Source organism: Leuciscus leuciscus (assembly GCF_965113295.1).
Source record: "Leuciscus leuciscus genome assembly, chromosome: 5".
NCBI lineage: Eukaryota > Metazoa > Chordata > Actinopteri > Cypriniformes > Leuciscidae > Leuciscus > Leuciscus leuciscus.
The window spans coordinates 37,926,320-37,950,737 of NC_138729.1; the positions used below are offsets into that span (position 1 = coordinate 37,926,320).

At 37.4% G+C, this 24,418-nt stretch overlaps 1 protein-coding gene across 1 annotated transcript; it reads right to left on the minus strand.

The window, feature by feature from the left end:
* Nucleotides 1-389: 389 nt before the first annotated feature.
* trpm6 (transient receptor potential cation channel, subfamily M, member 6) lies at nucleotides 390-22,998 on the minus strand. The gene is made up of 40 exons (XM_082169872.1): nucleotides 22,853-22,998; nucleotides 22,337-22,421; nucleotides 21,784-21,863; nucleotides 21,614-21,652; nucleotides 20,840-21,023; nucleotides 20,521-20,734; nucleotides 19,849-19,973; nucleotides 18,805-18,976; nucleotides 18,530-18,704; nucleotides 18,298-18,421; nucleotides 16,388-16,460; nucleotides 16,207-16,307; nucleotides 15,983-16,117; nucleotides 15,825-15,878; nucleotides 15,183-15,323; nucleotides 14,839-14,955; nucleotides 14,480-14,727; nucleotides 14,086-14,314; nucleotides 13,396-13,551; nucleotides 10,106-10,207; nucleotides 9,864-9,992; nucleotides 8,479-8,727; nucleotides 8,145-8,319; nucleotides 7,839-7,953; nucleotides 7,438-7,628; nucleotides 6,205-6,337; nucleotides 4,686-5,620; nucleotides 4,521-4,597; nucleotides 4,238-4,358; nucleotides 3,911-3,954; nucleotides 3,758-3,822; nucleotides 3,647-3,669; nucleotides 3,486-3,536; nucleotides 3,335-3,400; nucleotides 2,951-3,252; nucleotides 1,936-2,018; nucleotides 1,643-1,848; nucleotides 1,492-1,543; nucleotides 1,251-1,360; nucleotides 390-594 (listed from the first exon to the last, which is right to left on the minus strand). The coding sequence occupies exons 2-40, from the start codon at nucleotides 22,337-22,339 to the stop codon at nucleotides 527-529; spliced, it is 5,667 nt and encodes a 1,888-aa protein (XP_082025998.1). The 5' UTR covers nucleotides 22,340-22,421; nucleotides 22,853-22,998; the 3' UTR covers nucleotides 390-526.
* Between the last annotated feature and the right edge of the window lie 1,420 nt (nucleotides 22,999-24,418).

Below are 24,418 nucleotides of genomic sequence, written 5' to 3' on the forward strand. Positions count from 1 at the left end.
TTATTTGCATGATATCCTGGAAATAACTATTTAAAAATTCCCTGGAAATAGGTTTTCCATGACCATCAACGTATCAATGGTTGGAGCGCCTTGACTAGACTAAAAACAAATGTGAGAGAGCTGTCATTTGCTCATTGTGATTGTGTTGTTGCATATTGTATTTATATTTTATTTCTCTTTAAACGTAAAAAAAACATATTTTAAACAGTGTTTAAAACATTAATATAGGTATTGACATGAACTAATAATAAAAAAGGTGAAATGGAAAAATATCAGATCAGATCTTTGACACTTGACGTCCCTTATCAACTTTTGCACCTGTTACTGTTTATCATAAACTAGCATCAGCCAAAAACAACATAAACAATTTTTATTTATTTATATATATATATATATATATATATATATAGTAGGGATTAGAGGAAACAGGATGTGAACATGACGAGCTCCACTGGAAGCTGATCTGCGTCTCGGAGTCTTTGCATACCCTCTGTGGATTTGATAAAGTCTATTTCCAGGTCAGAGGTTAAACTGTGCTGCTCGCCTCATCAAAGGCAGGAACTGACTTCTTTTGGCTGCCACAACTCTTCAAATCTGAAAAGCCAAACACAATATACACAATTGCGGTGCATATACATAATTTATCACAGAGAGATGCTTTTCTTAAGATCCGAAATGAAATTTGTGGATTGTACATTAATAATTTGTTTTGATTTGATGTGGTTCTTGGAGAGGACGCAAGACGAATAAAAAACAAAGCACCTTTGAAATATCAAACAAATGTGGCGGAGTGGTTTTCGTTTGTTTGTTTATTTTTTATCCCTGTACTTCTGAAGCAAAGCCTCCCTCTTGATACAAACAACAGGCATCTCATATGTCTTCCATGAGACAGTAATTAATATCTAATCAAAGTCAACACTCTCTAACGCACAAAGAACTATTAAATATGTAATCAAAGAGAACACTCCACATGCCACAAAGGAAACCACGCCCCTCTTCTGCATGCCTTTGCTGTCATGGAAATGAAATAATTTCTGCCTCATTAGAATTTTTTCTAAACCTTCAGGCTTAATTAGACGGCTTTTCCTGTTCATTTTGAAGTTTGCTCTTTTCAAATGAACTATCAAATCACTTCTAAAGTTGGAAACATGAAGGTAGGCCGTATTTGCGAGATCTGCCACAGCAGGAAGTAAAAAATAAAAGAGTCCTGAAAGTTCAACCCTCAACCTGTGACATGAGTGTTACCTCACCTGAGAGACCGAGCTTCTTACAGCAGGAGTTGCAAGTGTGCTTGAGAACAAAGCTCTGGATTGCATCATCACCCAAATTGGCAGGTCCAAACGCCATCTCTCCAGAGGAGCTACAACAGGAGAAAACTTTACTTGGGAGCAGAGTAAACAAATGCATTTTCACATTTCCAAAAACAAATATCCCATTTTAGTAAATATATTTAAACATTTATGATGCTACATATGTGTTGTGCTTATTTACCTTTTATCATCTACTCTGATCAGTGAGGGGTCAGTGAGGTCCACTCCCACACCTTATAATAAAAATAAAGATTCAGTTCATCAACTTTCCAACACAATCAATTTTCCAATAATAATAATCATACAAGCTCTTAGAGTAAGCTTATCTATACCTTGCAGATCCAGCACTAGCAGCTCCTTGTTGGTGTACTCGTATGTCCAGTGAGAGAACGCTAGAATTGCTTCCTCCAGACCAGAGGAGGGCGAGATCTCCTCTCCTGTGTTATTGTTGTATTTCCTGAAATGTCCACTCATGTTCTTCTCAACAGTCAGCCACTGGCCGTCTGAGCGCCAGTGCAGCAAGGAGACATCCAGAAACCTGCACACATACATAGACTATACATAGTCATATACATAATCAACTTCTTATCATCATAATAATGCAGATAGAATTCATAATGCTGACCTAGAACTGTAGGGAACACTGCTGGGTTTAACTTGGTTGAATCGCTGCATGAGTTTTTGTGCTGCTCTCTGTTGTTGGATTTCCTACAGGTTGGAGAGGAAGTATTCAATAGAGACGCAGAGAGAATAGTTTGGAATAATGAAGATTTTTTTAAAATATTGTTTTAGGCTTTCTTATGCTCACCAAAGCTGTGTTTAAGTAATGTTGTGATATTATATAGCACACAGTAATATTGTGAAATATTATTGCAATTTAAAATAACTGTTTTCAGTGGTAATATATTTTAATATGTCATTTGGATGGCAAAGCAGTCTTCAGTGTCATGTGATCCTTCAGAAATCATTCTAATATGCTGAGTTGGTGCTCAGTTATTATCAATTATTATTGGAGCTCAATTGTTAATAATGGTTCTTATTACTAATGTTAAAAGCAGTTTTTGCTGCTTAATATTTTGGTGGAAACTGATACTTTTTACATATAAAGTTCAATAGAACAGCATTTATTTGAAAGTATTCATTTCTTTTTTTTTATCTAACTTACCTCAAACTTTTGAATGGTAGTGTACTATGGTTTATTTCCGCAAAAATATCAAGCAGCAAAAACAATGTTTTCAACATTGATAATAATAATAAATATTTCTTGAGCAGCGAAATCAGCACATTACAATGATTTCTGAAGGATAATGAGACACTGAAGACTAAAGTAATGGCTGCTGAAAATTCACCTTTGCCATCACATGAATTTTTATTTTAAATTATAATATTTCACAACATAACTGTATTTTTCATCAAATAAATTCAGCCTAGGTTGCATAAAAGGCTTCTTTCAAAAACATTAAAAAAAATTAATTATTCCAAAAAATATATATACTGTATATACTGTCAGTAGATAATAGGTGACAATCAATAGATCAATAAATTGATCTGACAATGAAAGTTACGTAAATCTATCAATTGCAGAATTTACAGTTTATTTACATTACTGTTCATAATCTTTCAAAATGTCAAAGATGTACCCGCAGACAGAGATGAAGAGAAGTGCTGATTGGGAAAACTTTCTGCCAGATGCGAACCACCTCTGGCCTAAAGGCTTTCACGACATACACTGAGCCCAGCTTCAACACATCACCCTCAGCCCAGGTACACAACACCTTGGTGGCCCTGCGCAGACCCCCATCCAGCACTTCCTGGTGGGCTAACGGTTGAAGAACAGCGGTACGTCCGTGCTGAAGCCAGGCGGAGATGCCAGAGGACTGATTCCCAAGAGAAGATCCTGCTTCTGTCTCCTCCAGTGTATATATACAGACCTCAACACCACCTGAATAGTGCAGAGGACATTTATGAAAATAGCCAAATATGTCCATCACTGGTTAAATAACAACCATGGTTTGATTATTTACCCAGTAACGACACAGGGGTGAATGGTATAGAGTGAGCCAGTCTCATTAGGTTGTTTCTCTCCATTGCTGAAAGAAAAAGAAAGAAAATCACCAAAAGAGATCAACCATATATATATATATATTTGAGGTGATTATTATAGTTATTACTCACCAGAGTAATGCTGGCCTAAATCTTCTGTCAATTTAAACGTAGAGCTCCTTACTAACACAAGACAAAGAGAGAGCACAAAAAACATGTCTTTCACCAAAATTAAACCCATGCAATTTACTCACATCATAAACACACTAACAATATAAAGTATGTACAATTACCTTCTTGTGTCATACTGCTTACCCTACAAGAAGTAGAGAAATTAGGTGAACAGCTAGAAATGTTTTCTGTGATTACTTAAAATGTCTCATCAAATCAAAAACTTAACTTACGAAGGTCTTTGACTGATAGACCTGGCCCAGCTGCTTAGAAGTGGCTGCCCTGGACTCACAGTGTTCTGAAGAGAGATCATAACACACAGCCAAATCAAACGTCTCAAAAACAGGAAAGAAATCAAATGACCAAATCACTACAGGTGAACTTACCAGCCATAATGGGGCCAATTTTGTGGAATCCACTTGGTCAACATCTAGTAAATAAAATGAAAAATCATCCCATTGTCACTTTGTGGGTTACTGTCATTTTATTTCCGCCAGCAATTATTCCACACGTAAAAACTAAGCAGACTGCTCAATTGCTTGATATTTAACAAAAATGAACTAAGCTTCTGTTTTGGAAAATAATGCCTTGTTGTCTTTTTGTGACATACACCAGAGGTTTCGGGGGAAATAATACATACTTAAAAAAAATGAAACAAATATTTACATATATGCATATAATTACACCTGTAATTGTATTTTTAAAAAACATACTCAGCTGTGTTAGACTGACTGAGGTTCTGAATCTCCGGTCAAACAGGCCTTTTACTTTCCTCTTCCTTTTTCTGCGTGGGTCAGACTCATGCATGCATCCCCGCATTTCATCTAGTTTTACCTAAGAGGAGACAGAGGCACCACTTACATTTATTCATTTAGCTGACGCTTTTTATCCAAAGACCATTTGACCATATGACTATCACTAGTGCTACATGGAAGACCACCACTCGTGCACAACTTGCATGCAATTAAATTAAACGGACATAGCAGGATGGCTTACATTCTCAGGAGTTCCTGCTTTGGTCTTTATGGACTTTTTCCCAAATGACTTTTGTCTCCTAAAGATCTTAGATAATCCTACAGATTACAGATAGTCATAAACTGGTTATTAAACAGAAACTGAGGTTGTTACTTAGTATATTGTTATGACATGCATCCATTATACCTTTCTGGTCATGGCTGTGGTGGGGAGGCGTAAGAAGCGTCCGCCTGCCGTGCTCTGATGTTGCTGTATCAGGCATGGACATTTTCTCCACACTAGCTGAGAGCGAGCGGCTTTGCTCCAGATCATAGGCCCATTTCCTGCCTGAAAGTCCTTGAGGTCTTGTGAAGCGTTCACCATCATCAAGCCTGTAGAATGCCGGGTTTTTGATCCCAACTGCTCGGTCTCCATCACTCTGAGAGTCTGCGAGCAGGAACGTGTGGCTGGAGGCTCTGGATATTGCATGCAAGTCATCCTCATCGTCCTCTTCCTCCATAGACTCCTCATGGCTGGGTTGAAGCTGTAAGTCCCTCATAAATGGCATGGTGGGAGAACTGGCACGTGATGGTTCCCCAGATCCATACATTCCCTTGTCCCTCCATCCAGTGCATAGGTGAGGTAAAGAGGGGTCGCATTCCAATGATACACCTTCTCTTGAATCGCCATGCTGTAGGGGCCACCTAAAACTATAATCTTCTTCCTCAGGGTTTGCCAACATGCATTTGCTCCTGACCTCAAAGGGTCCGACACTCGTCCCTGGTGGCAACTCCAGGGAAGGACGCTGCCGGCCAGGCCCCAAACCTCGGAGCAGGGAAGGTGGCATACTGCGGTAGTGCTTCGGAGACGGAAGTGCTTGGCTGGGCGCGACACTTCCACCAATGCGGAGACAGCAGCTATGGGACACTTGCTCGTGGCGGCATGTAATTGGTTGACTCTGACCAAGACGGGCCACTTCAAGCTGCTGGTTGTCTGTGGCTGAGAGGAGGTTTAGAGTGTCCACTGCTAAAGCAGACAAGTCCTGCAACTGCCCCAAGTGACAATCTAAAGTGCGCAGATCGTCTTGGATGATATTGACCTTCTCCGCAACCTCAACTAATATTCCAGCCATCTCTTCAGCCCTAGAAACAAACACTGTAGTAAACAAACTATTCTACAATTCCATTTAAGATAAACAAAACCATCAGGTTCTATTTTTAGAACATCAGATCGCATACCACATTTATGCCAACGACACAACTCTATGTCCCGTTGCACTCGATTGATAGGTCCTTTTCCAACATTAGTAAGTGTCTTGAAGATGTAAAAGGCTGGATGGCTAAGAATTTTCTCCACTTAAATGAGAGCAAAACTGATGTTGTTGTTTTGGGCCCTCTTAGCTCTTCGCCCCGTATCTCTAATTACTTGGGGGGGCCCCTCTAGAAATGTTAATTCTCAAGAAAGAGAACTCAATTTTGGTCTTTCAAGTAGTCTTGTTTTATTGTGTTATGTTTGGTTTTATGATTGTATTGTACAGCACTTTAGGCTGCACTCGTTGCAGCAGGAATGTGCTTTATAAGAAAATAAACTCAAACTCAAAATAATTTAAAATGGGAATTCAGATGCATAACTTCATATACAAAGTTCAGTCAACTGATAGATTAACTAAAACAAAACTGATGTAATTTCCTGCTGCATCCAAATGAGTTCTGGGAGATGCACTCACTTGTCAGCTGCAGAGCGAATCCGGTTGATTTCGCTGCTTTGTTGACTCTCCTTTTTGTCTCTGAAATATCCAGCGACACACTTCTCCTCAAACTCATGCAACTTCTTCAGATCATTTGGGGCCAGGAGTAATTCTGTAAACATGCAGTACCAGCAATACACTTAACTGGTGATAATATCCTGTATAAAAATGGGACTTTAAGAAACAACAGAATGTTCTATTTTTGTATTGGATCAATAACTCATTTTACTCATTTGAGACTCTGATTATTTTCTATATTATCTTGACTATAGAGCATAAGATACTGTCTTTTAAAGGGGTGGTATAATGCCCTTTTCACAAGATGTAAAATAAATCTCTGATGTCCCCAGAGTGTGTATGTGAAGTTTTAGCTCAAAATACCCCACAGATATTTTATATAGCATGTTAAAGTTGTCACTTTTTGAGGGTGGGCAAAAATGCACCGTTTTTGTGTCTGTCCCTTTAAATGCAAATGAGCTGCTGCTCGGAGCTTGTGTCCTTTTTCTGTCTTGATAATCTATAAATCGTGTTCTGGGGGCGGGGTTTATGTATATTTTAGGGTTAGTGATGTCACTAACCCGGGAGGAATGTTATGTAGTCCCTACCAGCCGTTTGTTGAAGTCCTTAAAAAACGATTTCTTTAAAAAATATATATCTCCCTTTGCTTTGAACTTTGAGCGTTGTAACTTTGCAGATGTTGTTTATGCTCAAACAGCAACATTACACACTAACTAAAGTTAGAAAAGTGAAATCATAATCAACCACCCCTTTAAGTTTATTTCTTCAGCAAACATTTTGAATCACTCCAAAATAATTGAATTGGATTGAATTGAGACTCAATTGAATTGTGAAATTTTAGATTTCATAATGCATCACAATAGGAATAGAATAATAATCATTTCAGAACAAAAATGTATACCTCTAAAAGAAAGATCTGCTTCTCAGGCAAACAGAATACTATGTGAAGAATACTATGCGTAAATTAAAATAAATATTTTAATTTAATAATATATTTAATCTTCGGTTTATGGATTTTTTTGGTGGATACTTGATACTGCTGTTAATGTTTGTTCTATTGTTCTAACACTGAACATATCCATGTATCCACTACTATCACCTTTTGTCACAATCCTACCTCTGTGTGTCAATTTTGTAAGACATAACACAGAGGACTATGATGATTAATAAAATTACATACAAACACACACTTACTTAGACCAGTTCTTCCCCGTTTGGATGCCTTGCTGTGCTTTTGCCACATGGAACTGAGACACAGAGTCATGTGACTAAGAAGGATGAGAGGGGGCGGCAGCCACGGTTTCTCCTGATAGGTCATGATGTAACGATAGCGGTTATATTTCCACAGCTTACGGGATATGGAGCTCATGTCAAAGTAAACATTGCTGTGAAGTGAATAATAAGGCAAAGTAGGTTAAACCATCACAAAGCAACCAAGATCCAACAATACATCAACACTGCAATGCTCTTCCAATCTGGATGCCATGCCGTATATTAGTCCAACAACTCAACAGAAAAAAGTATCATTACACCAGGAAACAGATCAAAATATGTGAGCGAATGACAAGTCTTAAAGATGAAGATGAAGTGCATACTTGAAGAAGGCAATGAGTACATTGACCATGATGATGTACTGAATAAAAAGGTAGACGGCCTGCAGGAAGGGGGTGAGGAAGGCTCCAGGGACACAGGTTTCAGGTTCACTACAGGCTGGCAAAAACAAAAAGGATGATCACAATAGAATATAAAATAAAAATGTCTTACAATTAAAAATAATAGAGTAAATCATCTAAAAGATGTAAAGGATGAACAATGTTCTGACATCCAAGCTGTGGAAAAAGGTTTATTCAAATTAGATGAACTGAACAGACTGAATGGTCTTGTCTTTTTGTTTTACTCACCATCAATTTCTCCAGCATACACCTCCCCAAAGATCATCCAGTAGGGCTGGAAGACTACATCTCTGAGCAGATTCCAGGACGGACCCTCATCAGGGGACAGGATAGACTTCCTGGACGTGCCGAAACTGACCAGCACAATCGCCATAATGACTACGATATAGAACATATTGCTCATCTGTGGGAGAAAGTCATATATACACATTTTAAATTGTATTATCTATTATTGTGAAACACATCTCAAAGTTATAAAAGATCTTTTAATTCTGAGTTTAAGAAAAACATTACAGTAAATGTTGCATGTAGACTTATCTACTAATACGTTTAAATTACACACCATTTTGGTGATCATGGTCAGGTAGGGTCCTGCATGCTGATTCAGAGCGAACAGGTCCAGAAGTCTGACAGACCAGAAGATAAAATCCAAAGAGTAGACAATATGACTGGCTAAGCGCGTTTCTTGATGCCACCGGAGGGAGACCCCAACCATGAACAGGAGGATGCCCATGAAGTCATTGATATTCCAGTACTCACTGAACCACACCTTTAACTTCTTAGTGAACTTCCTGGGCTCCAATACCCACACCTAGAAAACACACAGTACCCATTATCATAACTCTCAACATAATATACTTAATAAGTCAATCGGTGGCTCTCAACTGGTGGGTTATGAACCAAAATTGAGTAGCAGGTTTGTTCTAAAGGGTCATGGACAGCAGAGAAATAAAAACTGCTAAATGGAAATAATAAAATGTTCATAACCATATAAAAGTTCAAACTCTTCCCATGTCTGTTGTTATTTACATCCAATATTATGCATGAAATCAAACAGTACTGTATTGTGGCACAAATTCATCTGTCACTTGGTAAAAGCTAGCCGAATTAGACAGACGCAAATGAACAGGTTAACTGACATGCTACCTTGATCATCAGGAACAAAGCGTAATGCAAGATAAAATAATATTCGACCCAGCCAAATTGAAATACAGGTTCACTAACAATAAGGATATGGAAATGGTTTCTTTATAATGATTACTGTGAATTATTAGCTGTTGAGCACGTGAAAACTCTAAAATTACATATATGTCATGCTAACAATTTAGCATATTGTTGGGCCTATCCACCTCACAGTGATATTAAGCATGTTTGTTGGAGCAGATACCCTTGTGGACTGACTAGTGGATAGGCCCAACAATAAGCTACAGTATATCCAATATGTCATGACTGACAGACAGACAGACAGACAGACAGACAGACAGACAGACAGACAGACAGACAGACAGACAGACAGATAGATAGATAGATAGATAGATAGATAGATAGATAGATAGATAGATAGATAGATAGATAGATAGATAGATAGATAGATAGATAGATAGATAGATAGATATTTCTAACCAAAATACTATAAACAATCTCTCAAACATATAGTCTATGTCAGAACTCTGTTAATAATTCCCACCAATGAACTGTAGCTGAGTTCATAGATAACAGAGGATGGGGGAGTCGGACAGTGGCATTCTCAGGGTCAAGTTGAAAACTCCCTAATCAGAAAGAGATAGTACCTTCCAGAAGACCTTCGGAATCCAGCTTGGTTAAGATAAGACATTTCAAAGAAACATTTTATTATTTAATTGCCATGAACAGCTGCAAAGGGCACTGAGCCAACCATTCACAGACAAAAGCAGACATTGATGATGTCATACTGTATTTGTCTTTTACCTCTCGAGCTTTCTCCGCTGCCATGGTCAGGATGTAAGTTATGACCAAGCACTCCTGAATGTTGGGTTTCTCCTCCAGCCTCACCAGCACAGTATAAGAGAACATCATGAGGAAACCCAAGAATGCCATCTGTGTGGACAAATCAGATCTTCAGAGATGGAAGGTTGAAAAGGGCGACAAATGGAGCGAGAGGGTGTAATGAAAGAATGGGGAAAGCTCTGGGGAATTAAGAGGAAACCTACTGTGTGAAACCAGAATTTGACCACTGGAGCAGTATAGAAGTCATACACCTTTCTGGTCCAGGGACAAAGACATCTGCTCCCTCTCTCCTCATCACCCTGAATCTAGAGAAAGACCACTGTCAATGTAAATTACACACTGTGCCATAAGAAGTCAAGACTGAGTAGCGTGTTAATAGGTTGTCAGCAGTATTGAGAAGTGACTAACTGAGAGTAGTGTGGTCACAACTTAGTAAGAGTAGTGGAGTCACAACTTAGTGAGAGTAGTGAGGTCATACCATGACTAGTTTACATGTTTTCTTTAATGAGTAATAATGTGGCAACATTCCTGTGTTAATTTCACATTGTATTGTGCAAGCAGTTTTACAGCCGCGTGAGCTGAGGAAAGAAACAAACTCTTCAAACTATCCTCTATCAAGGGTCGTCCACATCAAGGATACAAACTATAATGATAAGTATAACTAAAAAGATTATCTTTCTAATTCTATGAGAATAGTGAAGTCCAACCTTTCAATTTTGTGAATGATTTTTCCAGCTTCTGCACGCCAAAAACATTGACAGCCAATCAGAATGCAAAAGGCTTTTTAAAAGCTCGAGCATTTAAAGGGGCAGACATCAAAACTGCAGCACGTGCTTAGAATAAGCATAATGTTGTCACCCATTTGTGTGCACACTAATATAGTTATCTTTATATTTAGCATTCTAGGTGTGAATAGCCCTCTAGTGAAACGGTTCATTTGGACAGTTTAGGCAAATTAACTAATTGAATTGCCTATTCAAGACCCTGCACAGAATTAACTAGGTTAGTTAGGGTGACAGATTTAAAACTAAGTTTAAGATTTAAATGTAGTTTTGCTTCTTCAAAAAAATAGCTTTATTGTAGTGTACATAGCATGACCAGTTTAGTTTGATTTACAAATGAATGACTCTCATTACTTAATAAAAAATAAAAATAAAATAAAAGAGTGGTCAGTTTGAATCAGTCTAACAAACTGAATGGGCTCCAATCCGTGTATCATTCGTTCAGTCATTTTTTATTTAATATTGAAAGTATAAAAATGAGAAAACAGTTCCTTTTTCGATTTTTCATTTTTTCCAAAAAAACGAAAAACAAGAATTCAGCTTGATTTTTCGTTTTTCGTTCTGAGGTAGAAAAAATTATAAACAGCTTGAATATTCGATTTCTACACATGGGCGGGAATGAAACGCCCCTTTCCTCTGATTTGTCAGCCGAAGATCTTCCTCAGTTCTGCACTGCAGAATAAGAGTCCTCCATTGTGCAGATTCTTAAAGCGTTTATTGCAAATACATTTCATATTTTTTTCATCAAACAACCAGACTAACGAATGGTTCGACACAACCCGTACTGGGGAATAGACTAGACAGGGCTTTCTTCTGTGTAGATATAAATTCACCTACGCTTTGCATCAGCTGGGTATGCAGGGTAAATGACGGCTGTTAGCCTACCATGGTCGCCTCACCCGGTAATTATTTTATTTTTTTAATAATAAATGAAGATATAAATCAATATAATTAGTTGTAAATTAAATATTTTTAACACTAATACAAAAAGAAAAGAATAATGCATTGACTATATAATAGGCCTATTTTAACGTAAACACATGAACGTCATTCAGACTGACTATCTAACAACCGGAGAACAGAGAACAACAGAGATATTAAAATACATACTCTTCTGAGTTTTATGATGTAGGCCTTGTGTTTTATTAACAATTTATATCTCAAAGATGTGCGCTTGTGCGCAGCGCATGGTCATGTTGAGAGGGAAACAAACGCATTTTATTATTAGCCTATTCAGAAATAGTGTAAAAGACCGTAATAAAATACAACATTAACATTATAAACACTATTAATAACATATAGGCTATGTCTATGCGTATTTTACTTCCCCTTATACTGTAGCCTATGTCAAATCCTTAAATGAATGGTATTCAGAAAACAACAAGAATGAAAATAAGTAGCCCGTATAATAAAAATATAGCCTAACCTAATAACTTATAATAATAGCCTATTATGTCCTTTATTGAAACTGAAACTGTACGGACATTGGTTTCGCGCATCTCTCATTCGGTCCAAGGTTTCCATATTTGCAATGTAACATTTGGATGCTAACTAGTAATGTAAAGAAGGCTTTGTACTTCAGTCGAGTCCCAATATACACGTATATGCTAAATCATCATCTTCACAGCAAGGGAAATGAGTTTGGAATAACAGCAAGTAGGACTGTGCAGCACAGCCTTTATATTGTACAAAAGACCAATTAAATTAAGCAGAATAATTTTTTATATATTTGGTTGACTGTTTTATTTTAATAATGAATAGGCTGCGATGTCAAGTTAGCAATGCCAGAAGTGAACTGATAATAGCCTAGATGTTGTGTGAGCGAGCGATGCGCCAGCGCCATCACTTGGATTTGTTGCTCAGCAGGGGAAATAACTTAATATTCTGTCGTTTAATACTCTGTCATTCGAAGCAGTAAAATTTATATTTTTATTTGTGTACATTCAAAATGACTACAAATGACCTTTAAAAAATAAAGAAAACAACATGATGCGCTGCGTCTCTGCATCTTTCTGGCGCACACCAAAAATTAACCAAAATAGAGTGAATAGCCTTCTGACGCGCCTACTTTTGAAAGTCAACATTTAGATTATTTTAAGTATAATGCATTATATAGTCACTTAGGAATAAAACACAGCGTGGTTCATGATAAATTTTTTTTTAAATAAAAAAAAACCTGTGACTTTACAGTTCGGAAAATAGCAAACCCCTGGCACTTGAGAACTCTGGTCTACAAAGAAGAAAGCCCTGTCTAGTCTATTCCCCAGTACGGGTTGTGTCAAGCCATTCGTTAGTCTGGTTGATGGAAAAAATATGAAAAAGTTGCAATAAACGCGTTAAGAATCCGCACAACGGAGGACTCTTATTCTGCAGTGCAGAACTGAGGAAGAACTGATGACGGGACAGTTTGATCTTCGGCTGACAAATCAAAGGAAAGGGGCGTTTCATTCCCGCCCATGTGTAGAAGTCGAATATCAAGCTGTTTATTAATTTTGCTACCTCAGAACGAAAAACGAAAACTAAAGCTGAATTCTTGTTTTTCGTTTTTTGGGAAAAAATGAAAAATCGAAAAAGGAACTTTTCTCATTTTTCTACTTTCAATATTAAATAAAAAAACGACTGAACGAATGATACACGGATTGGCTCCCCAGCTGCAAAAACATAATTGGTATGTGGTGTATTGTTACAGTGAGTCTGTCTAAATTACTTACTGCATTTGCTGCCCGTTCTTGTTCTGATGCCCCAGGGCTTCCTGGGTCCCACCCAAACTGCAAGGCTTCCTGGGGCTGAGGAACATGGGACATCTCTGCCTGACTCTTAAACTCTAGCATTTGAATGGCCACAGGCATCAGAATACTGGCAATAATCTGGACATGAAAGGAAGTGGTTTTTGGACAACAGCCGTTAAAAAACAGATCTGGGTCACAACTCTGCTGTAAAATGATAAATGTCAAAAGAACGAAAATAAAATGAATCTGTAGGCACACGACTGCCAGCTTGACAAATATGTTTGAAATGCAAGTTATTTGTGTCACTTCCGTTCTGCTTCTAGGAGAGCTGACCTGCCCGAGTAATTTCTTAGTTTTACTTTTGCCTCCTTGAACCATGGAGCTTACAGCAGCGAATGAAACTTCTGGAGTAAGAGAGGGGGATGGGATCGAAACATGTTGCATGGAGTGCTTATGCATGTGTAATTATTGAGAAAAATTACAAAACGGTAATGTTTATAATGAAACAACACCCCAAATATTAACCCTTTAAATGCAACAGATATTTATCCTTTCTGCAGCATAGTTGAAAAAAAAAAAATGTAACTATTAAAAACAGTGCTAAGCTAACACAAGTTTATCCATGTTATTATGTCACACTTTCAAACACAATTATTAAGCAATTCAACACACCTTGAACCAGGAGTTCTTTCTCATGTTGAGGCGGCCCATCCACAAGTCTGTGAGGAGCATCTGAGTGCAGTTGTGAGCCACAAAGGGCCTTAGTCTTGAGGAGATGGCCATTTGCAGACAGGTGAAGTTACTCCAGTCCTTCATCTCCCAGGTCAGCAGCTTCATCGCCATGCGCTCGTTCTCTCTGAAAGCCTGATCCAGAAGATCCACAGCCAGCTCTCCAAACTCTCTAAAAAAATCAGTACAATCACATTGCGTTATTTTGACAACTTTCAAACACAACATTTTTAAACTCGAGATACAGTTCTTTCTAATTCAATGTTATATCTATTAAACGCCATTTGGCACATGGAGTTTGTAATTAGCTATGGAATGAGGAAAAAACGAAACTGACAGAGACTTCTTCTTCAGCTCCTCGGCCATGCTGTCACTCATATTGCTCTGCTTGGCTTCCACTGCCATAGCGCGGTAGAGCTTGCAGGCCACAACCGCCCTGGCCATAGCCTGCTCTCCATGCTGCCACAGGAACAGCGCCATCTCTTGCCGATGCTTGAGCACTGCCCACACAAACAGGTCGTTAAAAGTGCATACAAAGTCGGGGCTCTGGGCTGACTTCAGGTCCTGAGGTGCTACTGCACCCTCCTGCAAAGACACAATTCTGGGTGTTTTTAATAAATGGAATGATTGTGAAAGTATTCGCAATTCCATGACTCATTGTTGCATCTATGAACAGAATGAAAAAGCACAAAGGACCTGGTGTCTGAACGGCTGAGCGGTTCTGTGGAAATGGGAGCGAGATTGGGAGGTCTCTGGAGTTCGAGCTGCTTTCCTGGCCTTGCTGAAGGGGCTGGATGTCTCCTTGCCACCCTCCTATCCCCAATCAACATAGCTCATTAAATTTAAGTTAGAAAATGTCTAAAGGAAATGGAAATTCATGGCCAAAAGATTTCAAAACAAAACACAAATGCATAGTTATTGGTTAAAATTATTCTACAAATGAATCATCAGAGATCAAAAACACTATGTCAGACTTAACACAAACAACATACAATACATTTGTCATTATGTAGCAGCTGGATGGCAGAAAGAAGGCAGACCTTTGCTGGGCTATGGAAGCGACTGTACATGACTCGGAAGCTCTTGCGTGTATATGTGCTTCGATAAGCTCCACCAATCAAGTATTCAATCACCATTCCGATGTCAATTAAAGATATCTTATAAACAGCAGGCAGACGAGTCTACAAAAACAAAGAAAATGCTTAAGGAAAGACTTTTTCAGGTCAAGGGCCGCTTGGTGGATTGACAAATGGAGAAAAAAAAATGTGTGATACATTTTAAGCCTGACCTATAATAATAACATGCATTTATTATCCTATTCATATATGTACATACTTTATGATGTTAAATTTGCAAAGCCATTAAAATAATTATTATTAACGTAACTATATGTAGTATATATTTTGGGGTTGGTAAGATTGTTTTAGAAAGAAGTCTCTTATGCTTGCCAAGGATGCATTTTTTAAAATAAAAAATATTATTATTATGAAAAATAACTGCTTTCAATTTTAATATATTTTAAAATGTAATTTACTGCCGTGATGGCACAGCTCAGTAAAGTTATTTTAATATTGCATTTTTGTTTAATGAATATTTTCCAAAACAGTTGACCAATTGACAACCCTTGACCTATGAAATTCACAATGCAGAACCAATTTTAAAGGGGTTTCCTCTACACAAACCTGTTTGGCATCCTCAATGATGTGTCGAAGGAAATGATCTGATGAGCCTTTATGCTGGAAAATACAAATATATTTATCATAAGAACAAGAAGGATCAGAGATGCTTGCTTATATCAGAGACAAAAGCTTCATGTAAGTGGTATGAGAATGAGAATCACTATGTTGTAGAGCTGTTCCAGATGAGAGATGGTCAAGAAGCGGCTCATGGTCATGCCGTTTTCAATTAGTAGCTTCACAAAACTGACACGATCCATTATCAGGGCATCCAACATGGTCTGCTCCAGAGATCCCACCTAAAAAATCCAGTGCTGGGTTATACACATCTGTTCTAACTCAAAAAAGCCTTAATCCTGGCTGTGAAATCATAACTTGTTTACTGTACCTGCCACTGTTGTCCATACACCAGAATGTGGTCCTTTGCGATATCAGCCCTGTCCCAGGCCAACGTGATATTCAGCTGCTCCTCAGGGGAAGCTCTGGTACCTGTATTTTCATTGTTGGGGGAATTATCACATTAATCCTACCTTTAAATAATATGATAATTATTATTAAGCATTACATACCTCTCAGTGATGTAGACAGGATTGCAACATCTGCCTCTTGTAGGTCCTCAGACTCTGAGTCAAAAATGGTGATCTAACATGAAAAAATGTTGAAGTTTGACCTCATTAAAAAAAAAGAGTCCATAAGTTGCACATAAAAAAATGAATTTTAAACAACACAGATGGCCAGCATTAAAAAAGATTTGCAAACTAGTGCCACTGCCGTTGTGTTGTGTTCAATATAGCCAGCAGTTATTTATTTTGTTTGGTATTAGTCTGAAACCACCAGCATCCCATGCCAATATATAAATGCATGTAACTCTATAAGACACCCAGAGGAGATGTTCTTCTCTTAACATGCCTTTGGCATTTCGTCTTCACAAGAGTGATTCATACCCAATCAAAGAATCTGTACGCCTGGGGACCAAATTAATCCCTTCTACTCGATTAATATGGAAATACGTTTCATGCGCCATCATTCCAATTATTCTGTTCTCTCTCAATTTAGACGCTCAGAGATGTGGGATGGGTGTGGTAAACTACAACATTCCGTTTGATGGAGGCTTAGCATCAGAGCTTTCGGCGTAGTGACAGAGACCGATACACAGCAGGCATCTTATCACACAAAACAACCAGTGTTTACCGCCAAGTAGGAGGAGAGAGGAAGAAGAAGACGGAAGAAGAGGAAACAGCCAAAGAAATGCAGAAGGGGATTGGAATATGTTGCACTAGGTTCACAGCTTAGATAGAAAAGAACATTGCTGAAGTTCTCAAGAATGTTAGAACTGAATAACATTTCCTGAACTGACGATAACAATCTACAAATAAGCTGATCGGTATCTCCTGAGAGCGGAGTTGCCAAGACAGACCACTATTTGAAATAACTGAGTACATTTTTTATTTTAGCACCTTATTTAAAAAAAAAATGTATTTAATGGGTCGGAACATTTTGACTATGGTGATCACATAATTAAAGAGATCAAGTAATTCATCATCATCTATCCAGTGAATTTACAGAACATTTACAGACAGTCATTTATAATAAATAAAGAGTGATCAGGATCCAGATTGGAAGCTTAGTACATTTCTTTGTACCAAAAATAAAACATAATAAAATAGACAGTTTAATAATTAGTTTGAGGTTTATATTTTAATATGAAGAAAGAAAGATAATGCTGAGTGATACAAGAGACATGAAGCTAGCAGAGCTATGTAGGAAACTCGAGAGCAAGTTTATTTTCGTAAATAAAACCTGAAACTAATACTAAAACTATTGGTCCAAAAATGTTTTTTCGTAAACTGAAACAAAATAGAGATTTCAACATAAATGAAAAACTAAAACTAAACGGATCTAACAACAGTTACTGAAAAACGAACTAAAATAAAATAATAATTAGCAAAAAGAAATAATTGTTTTCGTAATTAATAAGCCCTTATCCTGTACCGGATAGAATAGAACACATGAATATGAATCTAACTATGAGTATATGATATTAAAAGATACAATAGACAAAAAACATAAATGGACCAATACAAGAATAATATGTTTGAAAGGAATCAATCAAAGAAATAACTATAAAAGAATAATAATAACCATAATGATCATAATAATCATACGCAATTTGTTTTTCTTATACACCACGTTTAACAAAATTTCATCTTAAATATGAAAGAGTATGAATTAATAATTTTTACTTATATACTTTTAAGTCGCATTTGTTTGGTTCTTTGTTCAATCTCAAACAATAATTTTATTTTTAAATAAAAAAAATTAAAATTAAGTTTAAATTAAGAGGTTTGCACAAGAGTTAACTGTAAACTGCAAACATTAAACTTTGCTGAAATTAAATGTCTTTATTAACCCTAACTTTAACTTTAACAATCACAATCAAGTATTCCAGAGAGATCTAAAATAAGGCTACTGAACTTACAAGCTCTCTATGTTCCATGCATTCCATAAGTATGTTAAGGAGTTCAGTGGACTCTGCTCTCTCCACACCAAACATATCCTGAATCCTCCGCAGGACATCCTCTTTAATATCGGAATCCAACTTTCTGTGACAAATATATGTGCAAGAGTCATACACAGAAACATTGGTTAAAATATTCCATATAATAGCACCAAAATAATATTAAATTCATACACATTTATGTCAGACACACCTGTCTACAGCTGTTTGTTTGTGTATTAAAGCCAGCAAGTCTGCAGCTCTGCCTGTTCCCTCAAACACCAGCACAGGCACAGGAGAACTTCTGTGCACATACTCCAGCACCACAGAGAGGATGGCAGGACCCCCCTCTACTACAACACACACTAAAGGCACATGCTGAGGCAGCCCTTAAAATGAGCACACACACACACACACACACAAACACATCACACATGCACATATCATTTAACTTAACAAAAATAGTTGACATAGACTGAAAACTCTTACTTGGGTGGATCTTCTGAAAGTGTACATGCCTTTCCAGTCTCTTCCTCAGGTCATTTTGACAACCTGATTTACCCATAGTACCATCATCAACTAACAGGAAGTGCGAATGCATGCCATTCAGACTGGCACGTTTACTCAGGGGATTACCCAGAGCCTGGTAGTGCCTCAGAACCTGACATAGGACCATAAACCCCAACATCAGTATAGCAGACCCAGAACAAAATACAGGAAATAATAATATAACAAAATAACAACAATTACAATGCTAAGTGCTAATTTCTTTGCACTGCCAACACAAGGGGTTCAAAAGTGAACTAGTGAAAATGATTTTCTATTGAGAAGTTTTATAAAAATCAGTATAACAATTTGAGTGAAAACTTCAGAATATTTGGTTCGTCCCTTTTTTGCACTAATGACAGCAGCACTTGAGCTCCATGAATTCCATAAGTTTGTGTAAAAACCGATGATCATGGTCTCCAGTAGTATTTAAGAATGATCTAAAGAGATCTAACATCTGACCGTTGGTACAAAGAGTCTCATGATCAATGTCACAAATTTACTTATTTTATCAGTGACCCAGAAATAACGTTTTCAACTAAAAACGGAAACGTTTTTATGCGTTTTGGCAGTTCATTTACACTACAACGTCGTTTTGGGGGCCTGAAAACACAAACTTTTAACAATGGGTTTCCACCGGCACGTTTTTGAAAACGATACCATTATCGTCTCTGTGTAAACTACAAAAACATGAATTTGAGAAAACGGTGACGTCATGCGCATGCGTATTAAGTGTTCAATCTATTGTCGTTTTCGTGGATCAGAGTGAATGGGGATTGTTTTGACAATGTTGTCGTCTGTAACTTTTCAAAAAAGCAAGGAAATAGTTTTCCCTTAGTACATAGTTTCCCTTTTTGTACATAGTTGTCGTGCAAACGTACCCTCAATCTGATTTTGAATTTCAATGATGTCAGATCCCACTGTGCAATATAATTCAATAATATAATGTAGAAAAAGAATAAAAGAATAAAAGAAAAGAATACTCACATCACGGCCGGTAAGATCACTGTTATTCTCAATAATCCCCCAGGGTGTGATCCCTACAACATTCCTCTTCCTGTGGTCATGTGACCCATACAGTTTTACAGCATCACCAACATACTTAGACACACCTGGATGCAAGGAAAAATAATACAAAATAATTGTTAACTAAAACAATTTTTTTTTTAAATTCAGTAATTTAAATAAACTTGAAATAAAATAAAATATAAATATTAGATTGAAAGAGTAAAAATGTTGCCTTGTCAACTAACTGAAATAAACTAATAAAAACTAATAAAAGAAAAAGAAAACTGTAAATATTAAAATAAAATCTTATTGTCTAAAATCAAAAAATCGAAACATCTTGTGTTTGCTATCACACTATTTTAGTGAAGTAGTTATATGTTGTATTAGAAATATGAATAAATACTACAATAGCATATAAATCATATTAAAATAACACTGATAAGGTCATTTTGATATCAAAGAGAGTTTATGCATACCTGTAATTCATTATGGCCTTATCAGTGTTATTTTTATATTATTTATATGCTATTGTAGTATTTATTCATATTTTTAATACAACATATAACTACTTCCCTAGAAAATAGTGTGATAGCAAACACAAGATGTTTAAAGTGCATTCCACATATACCACTAGCACCCACAAACACAAACCCGTATTGATCCCATCAGTCAGTATCCAAGCTCCAGTGCTCTCTGCAGCTGTGATGAGCCCTGCGCTGAAGGCCTGACACACCCGTGGAGACAGAGGGAAGTTTTCAGCCCCTCCGTGCACGGATATCACCAGCTTGGGCATCTCCATGTGCCATTCTCTCAGCATCAGCTGCACCAGGAGCTCTGGTGGTGTGTCACAGGAAAGACGCACATACTGTAGAGAAAATAGCTCTTAATGTACTATGCATGATCCCATATTATATATGCACTGTTAATAGGCATCTAAATGATGAGTTTTTTAGTCCTTGTATGCACTGACCTTGGCACGACATGTGCGCTTTGTGCTGCCCTGGAAGTCCAGCGATCCAAAAGCATCGGTGGGGCTGATGCTGGTGTGTCGCAGCACTGACCACTCCTCATCAGTAGGGTCTGCCCCAGGGCCATGTCCCAGCAAGCCAGAGTATGGACCCACATGCTCCGCGATCAGCCTCCCACAACAACATCTGAGGACAGAGATGACACTTTGAGACTGTTGAAACTTCATATTTTCAGGTTTCCCACAGCTTTTGACCAGCGAATTACTATGACTTTTCCAGTCGTGATTACTGGGTAAGGAATTGAAAAATTATTTTATAGAGGTCGCACTCACAAAGAGCAATATCTTTACAATGAAATATTTTTATGGCTGAGCATGACTATACGGAGCCGCACATGACATGCGAGAAAAAGATATGGATATTGTGGCCACAAATGGACAATTCGTTCCCAGAACTTACTAATGCGCGGCACGTTTGACTAATTCGTTCCCTCGTTTTAAGTAAATTGTGCACACAATATAATATTTTGTACCCTTAATTTATTAACGTGGCCACGTTGCAATAATTTGTTCCCTTGTTTTACTTAAATCGTGACCATGTATGACTAGAAAAATTTTGAATGACAAAAAAGATTTCCCTGATTTTACTGTGATTTCTTACGAATCATAAAAATGTCCATGACTGTGAGCTTTTACGTAAAAAAAAGGAAAATTAGAAAAACATTTTCATGGAAATAAATAGAGAATGTATGTACTGATGATCAAAATAAATAATACCTTACTAAGCTTTGGCACACTTGACACACTGGATAACACCTGCAAAACAGTACAAATTGCAATTCATTAGTCCTTTAAGACTAAATTAAATAACATAAATTACACTTGATTAACATTATCATCAATAAAAGATGATATGCAGATATGACAACCAAGATTATTAAGCACACCTGTGATGATCACGTGAGGCTGGCAGAAATTTGACACATTCTCTCTTGTAAAAAGTGGCCTGGATCCAAGTGCGTCTAGACTGAAGGGAAAGGAGTTGTAATGTTTGTCATATTATAGACTACATTAGTTTTTATTGTTAACTACAACTAAAATAACACTGATAGTGTGTGCGTGTTCGTTCGTGTGTGTGTGTGTGTGTGTGTGTGTGTGTGTGTGTGTGTGTGTGTGGTAAACCTTATGTGGGGGGGATATTTTTGGTTACCATGAGGAAAACAAAGTTTTTTTGAAAATGTAAAAATGCAGAACGTTTTCTGTGAGAGTTGTGTTTAGGGGTAGGGTTAAGGGATATAATATACAGTTTATACAATATAAAAATCATTATGTCTATGGAAAGTCCACATAAAACATAGAAACCATGCAGTGTGTGTGTGTGTGTGTGTGTGTGTGTGTGTGTGTGTGTGTGTGTGTGTGTGTGTGTGTGTGTGTGTGTGTGTGTGTGTGTGTGTGTGTGTGTGTGTGTGTGTGTGTGTGTGTGTGTGTGATGCAACATACCATTTCCCCTCAAATCTCTTTTACAGTAGAGTCAGTCAGTCGTGAATACTTTCAGGCACTCCTGAATACTTTCAGCATTGCAGATCTTTGCCAGACAAAAAAACAATGCTTTAGCGTGCGGTGGAAAATTACGTACACATCCTTTTCCGGGAATTATTGAGTGAAATTATGAGACTCAAAAGAGAAACAAAATTCAGAACTTAAAATACCGCCATCTAGCCGAAGAAATGAAAAAGAATAGAAGGGTTGAGAAACAGTGACCGAAACAAAACATTCAGTAGGCTACTTACACTTACTGTACAAATACATTGCGAGTGCATTTTAACGAAAAGAGGTCGCAAACTCTTGTAACTTCGTATGCAAAACAACAATCCTGTGCGGAATGGGAGATGAGATAACTGAAACACAAGTTTTAACATGCCTTAGAGAAAATCCCTGTAGGATATAAGTTTTCGTTTCATCCAAAAAAGGCAATTACCCGAGATAACATACTGCTCTGCTTAGCGCTTTATTTACCTGTGTAATAGTCTTGTTTTCCCAGTCATGCTTTCCATAAATTCAGCGTATTCTTATTCCTGTATTATACGCGCATAATTGAAGAGGTGCGATGAGCTAGGAAGTGGGTGGGCTTTACCAAGTGCTGTGTGGACATGCAACTGGAACTTTAACTGCGAACTTGTGTTTCGTTCTGGGAAGCTCGTGCTTATTCAAGAGAGACCAATAGTAGTTGCATAACATCACAAATGTAACTTCATTCTTGACTCTCTTCCAGTAACAGTTTCGAAATGTTTTTTCAGATGCTTATTATTATGATTCTTTTAGTTTTAAAAATTTTATGATGACTTAAAGTGTCATGATTTCGCACTGGTTCCAAGAGCATTGGAGCGAAAAGGGAAAATGTGTTCGTGAATGACTAACTAAATGCGCGCAGGCTGTTAAAGGTAGTTAAGGAGGAACGCAAATAATGGAAAGACCGACTTATATAAATTGTCTCTGCTTCAGGCCATACAGTCACGAGGTGGCATCTTTACAAACAAACAATGTTTAGTTATGAAAATATTAATTTCTGCATAATAAGTAGCAAACATTGTTGCAAGGAGCAGTCATTGGGAGCCATTGAACATAAGCTCGTGATTATTCATATTTATAATTATATTATTAATAGCTAATAATACAGTTTTAACACCAAATCCGTGCCATTTAGATGTATGACTGGTATGTAAATTGTTTCCCACTGTTATAGCGCCCTCTTCTGTCCAAAACGGATGAAACTTTGCATGCTTCTGACCCTTGATTAGACCACCAAGTTTACAGAAAATTTGCTTTTGTTCATCTTTTCTAGCATCTTATGAAATCGGATTGGCTGATGAAGGCCATATGTTTTTTTTAAATATGCTGTTTTTCCACTTTCCATAGCAGTAACATTTTATAATGGCACATGCAGGCTACATCATGTAAAATATGTATTCATTTAAATAATAATTGGGGGGAAAAAACTCTCACCTGTCATCAGAGGTGTGGAGCTTGATTCTCACATGATTTCATTTCTGATTTTATTTCTAGTTTTTTTTATAAACTTCTGACGAATGATCAAACAATCTTACAAATTGTGCCACCCAGAACTTGCCCTGACAAGAACTAATGCCATGCACCAGTTAAGTCTAAAACAAATCTGTCTAGTATACTAAATGATTGGAATAAGGAAAACGACCTCTACAGTGAGCTCAATATTAGGTTTTTGGTAATTGTCTTCGTTGTTGTCCTTGAGGTTATAGCATGTCTCTAAAGTACTGAGCTGTTTCATTAGCTTAAATCCTAACAAGACCGCACATTGTTTTCATCTTTCATGCACATCCCATTTACAGATATTTCCATGTATTCCCAGAAGACCACCTAAATGGGACAAAGTATCAAAACTTGGCTTACCATTGTATTATTTTACTTGCATGCTTATTTTAGCTTAGCAGATGAGCATGACTATCTGCATGCTGATCACTTGCGATGCAATCTCCTGATAAAGCTGGCATGCTCTCAGCACTTATTCCCTCCTAGACCAAAGGTCATGAGCACCTGACACAACAG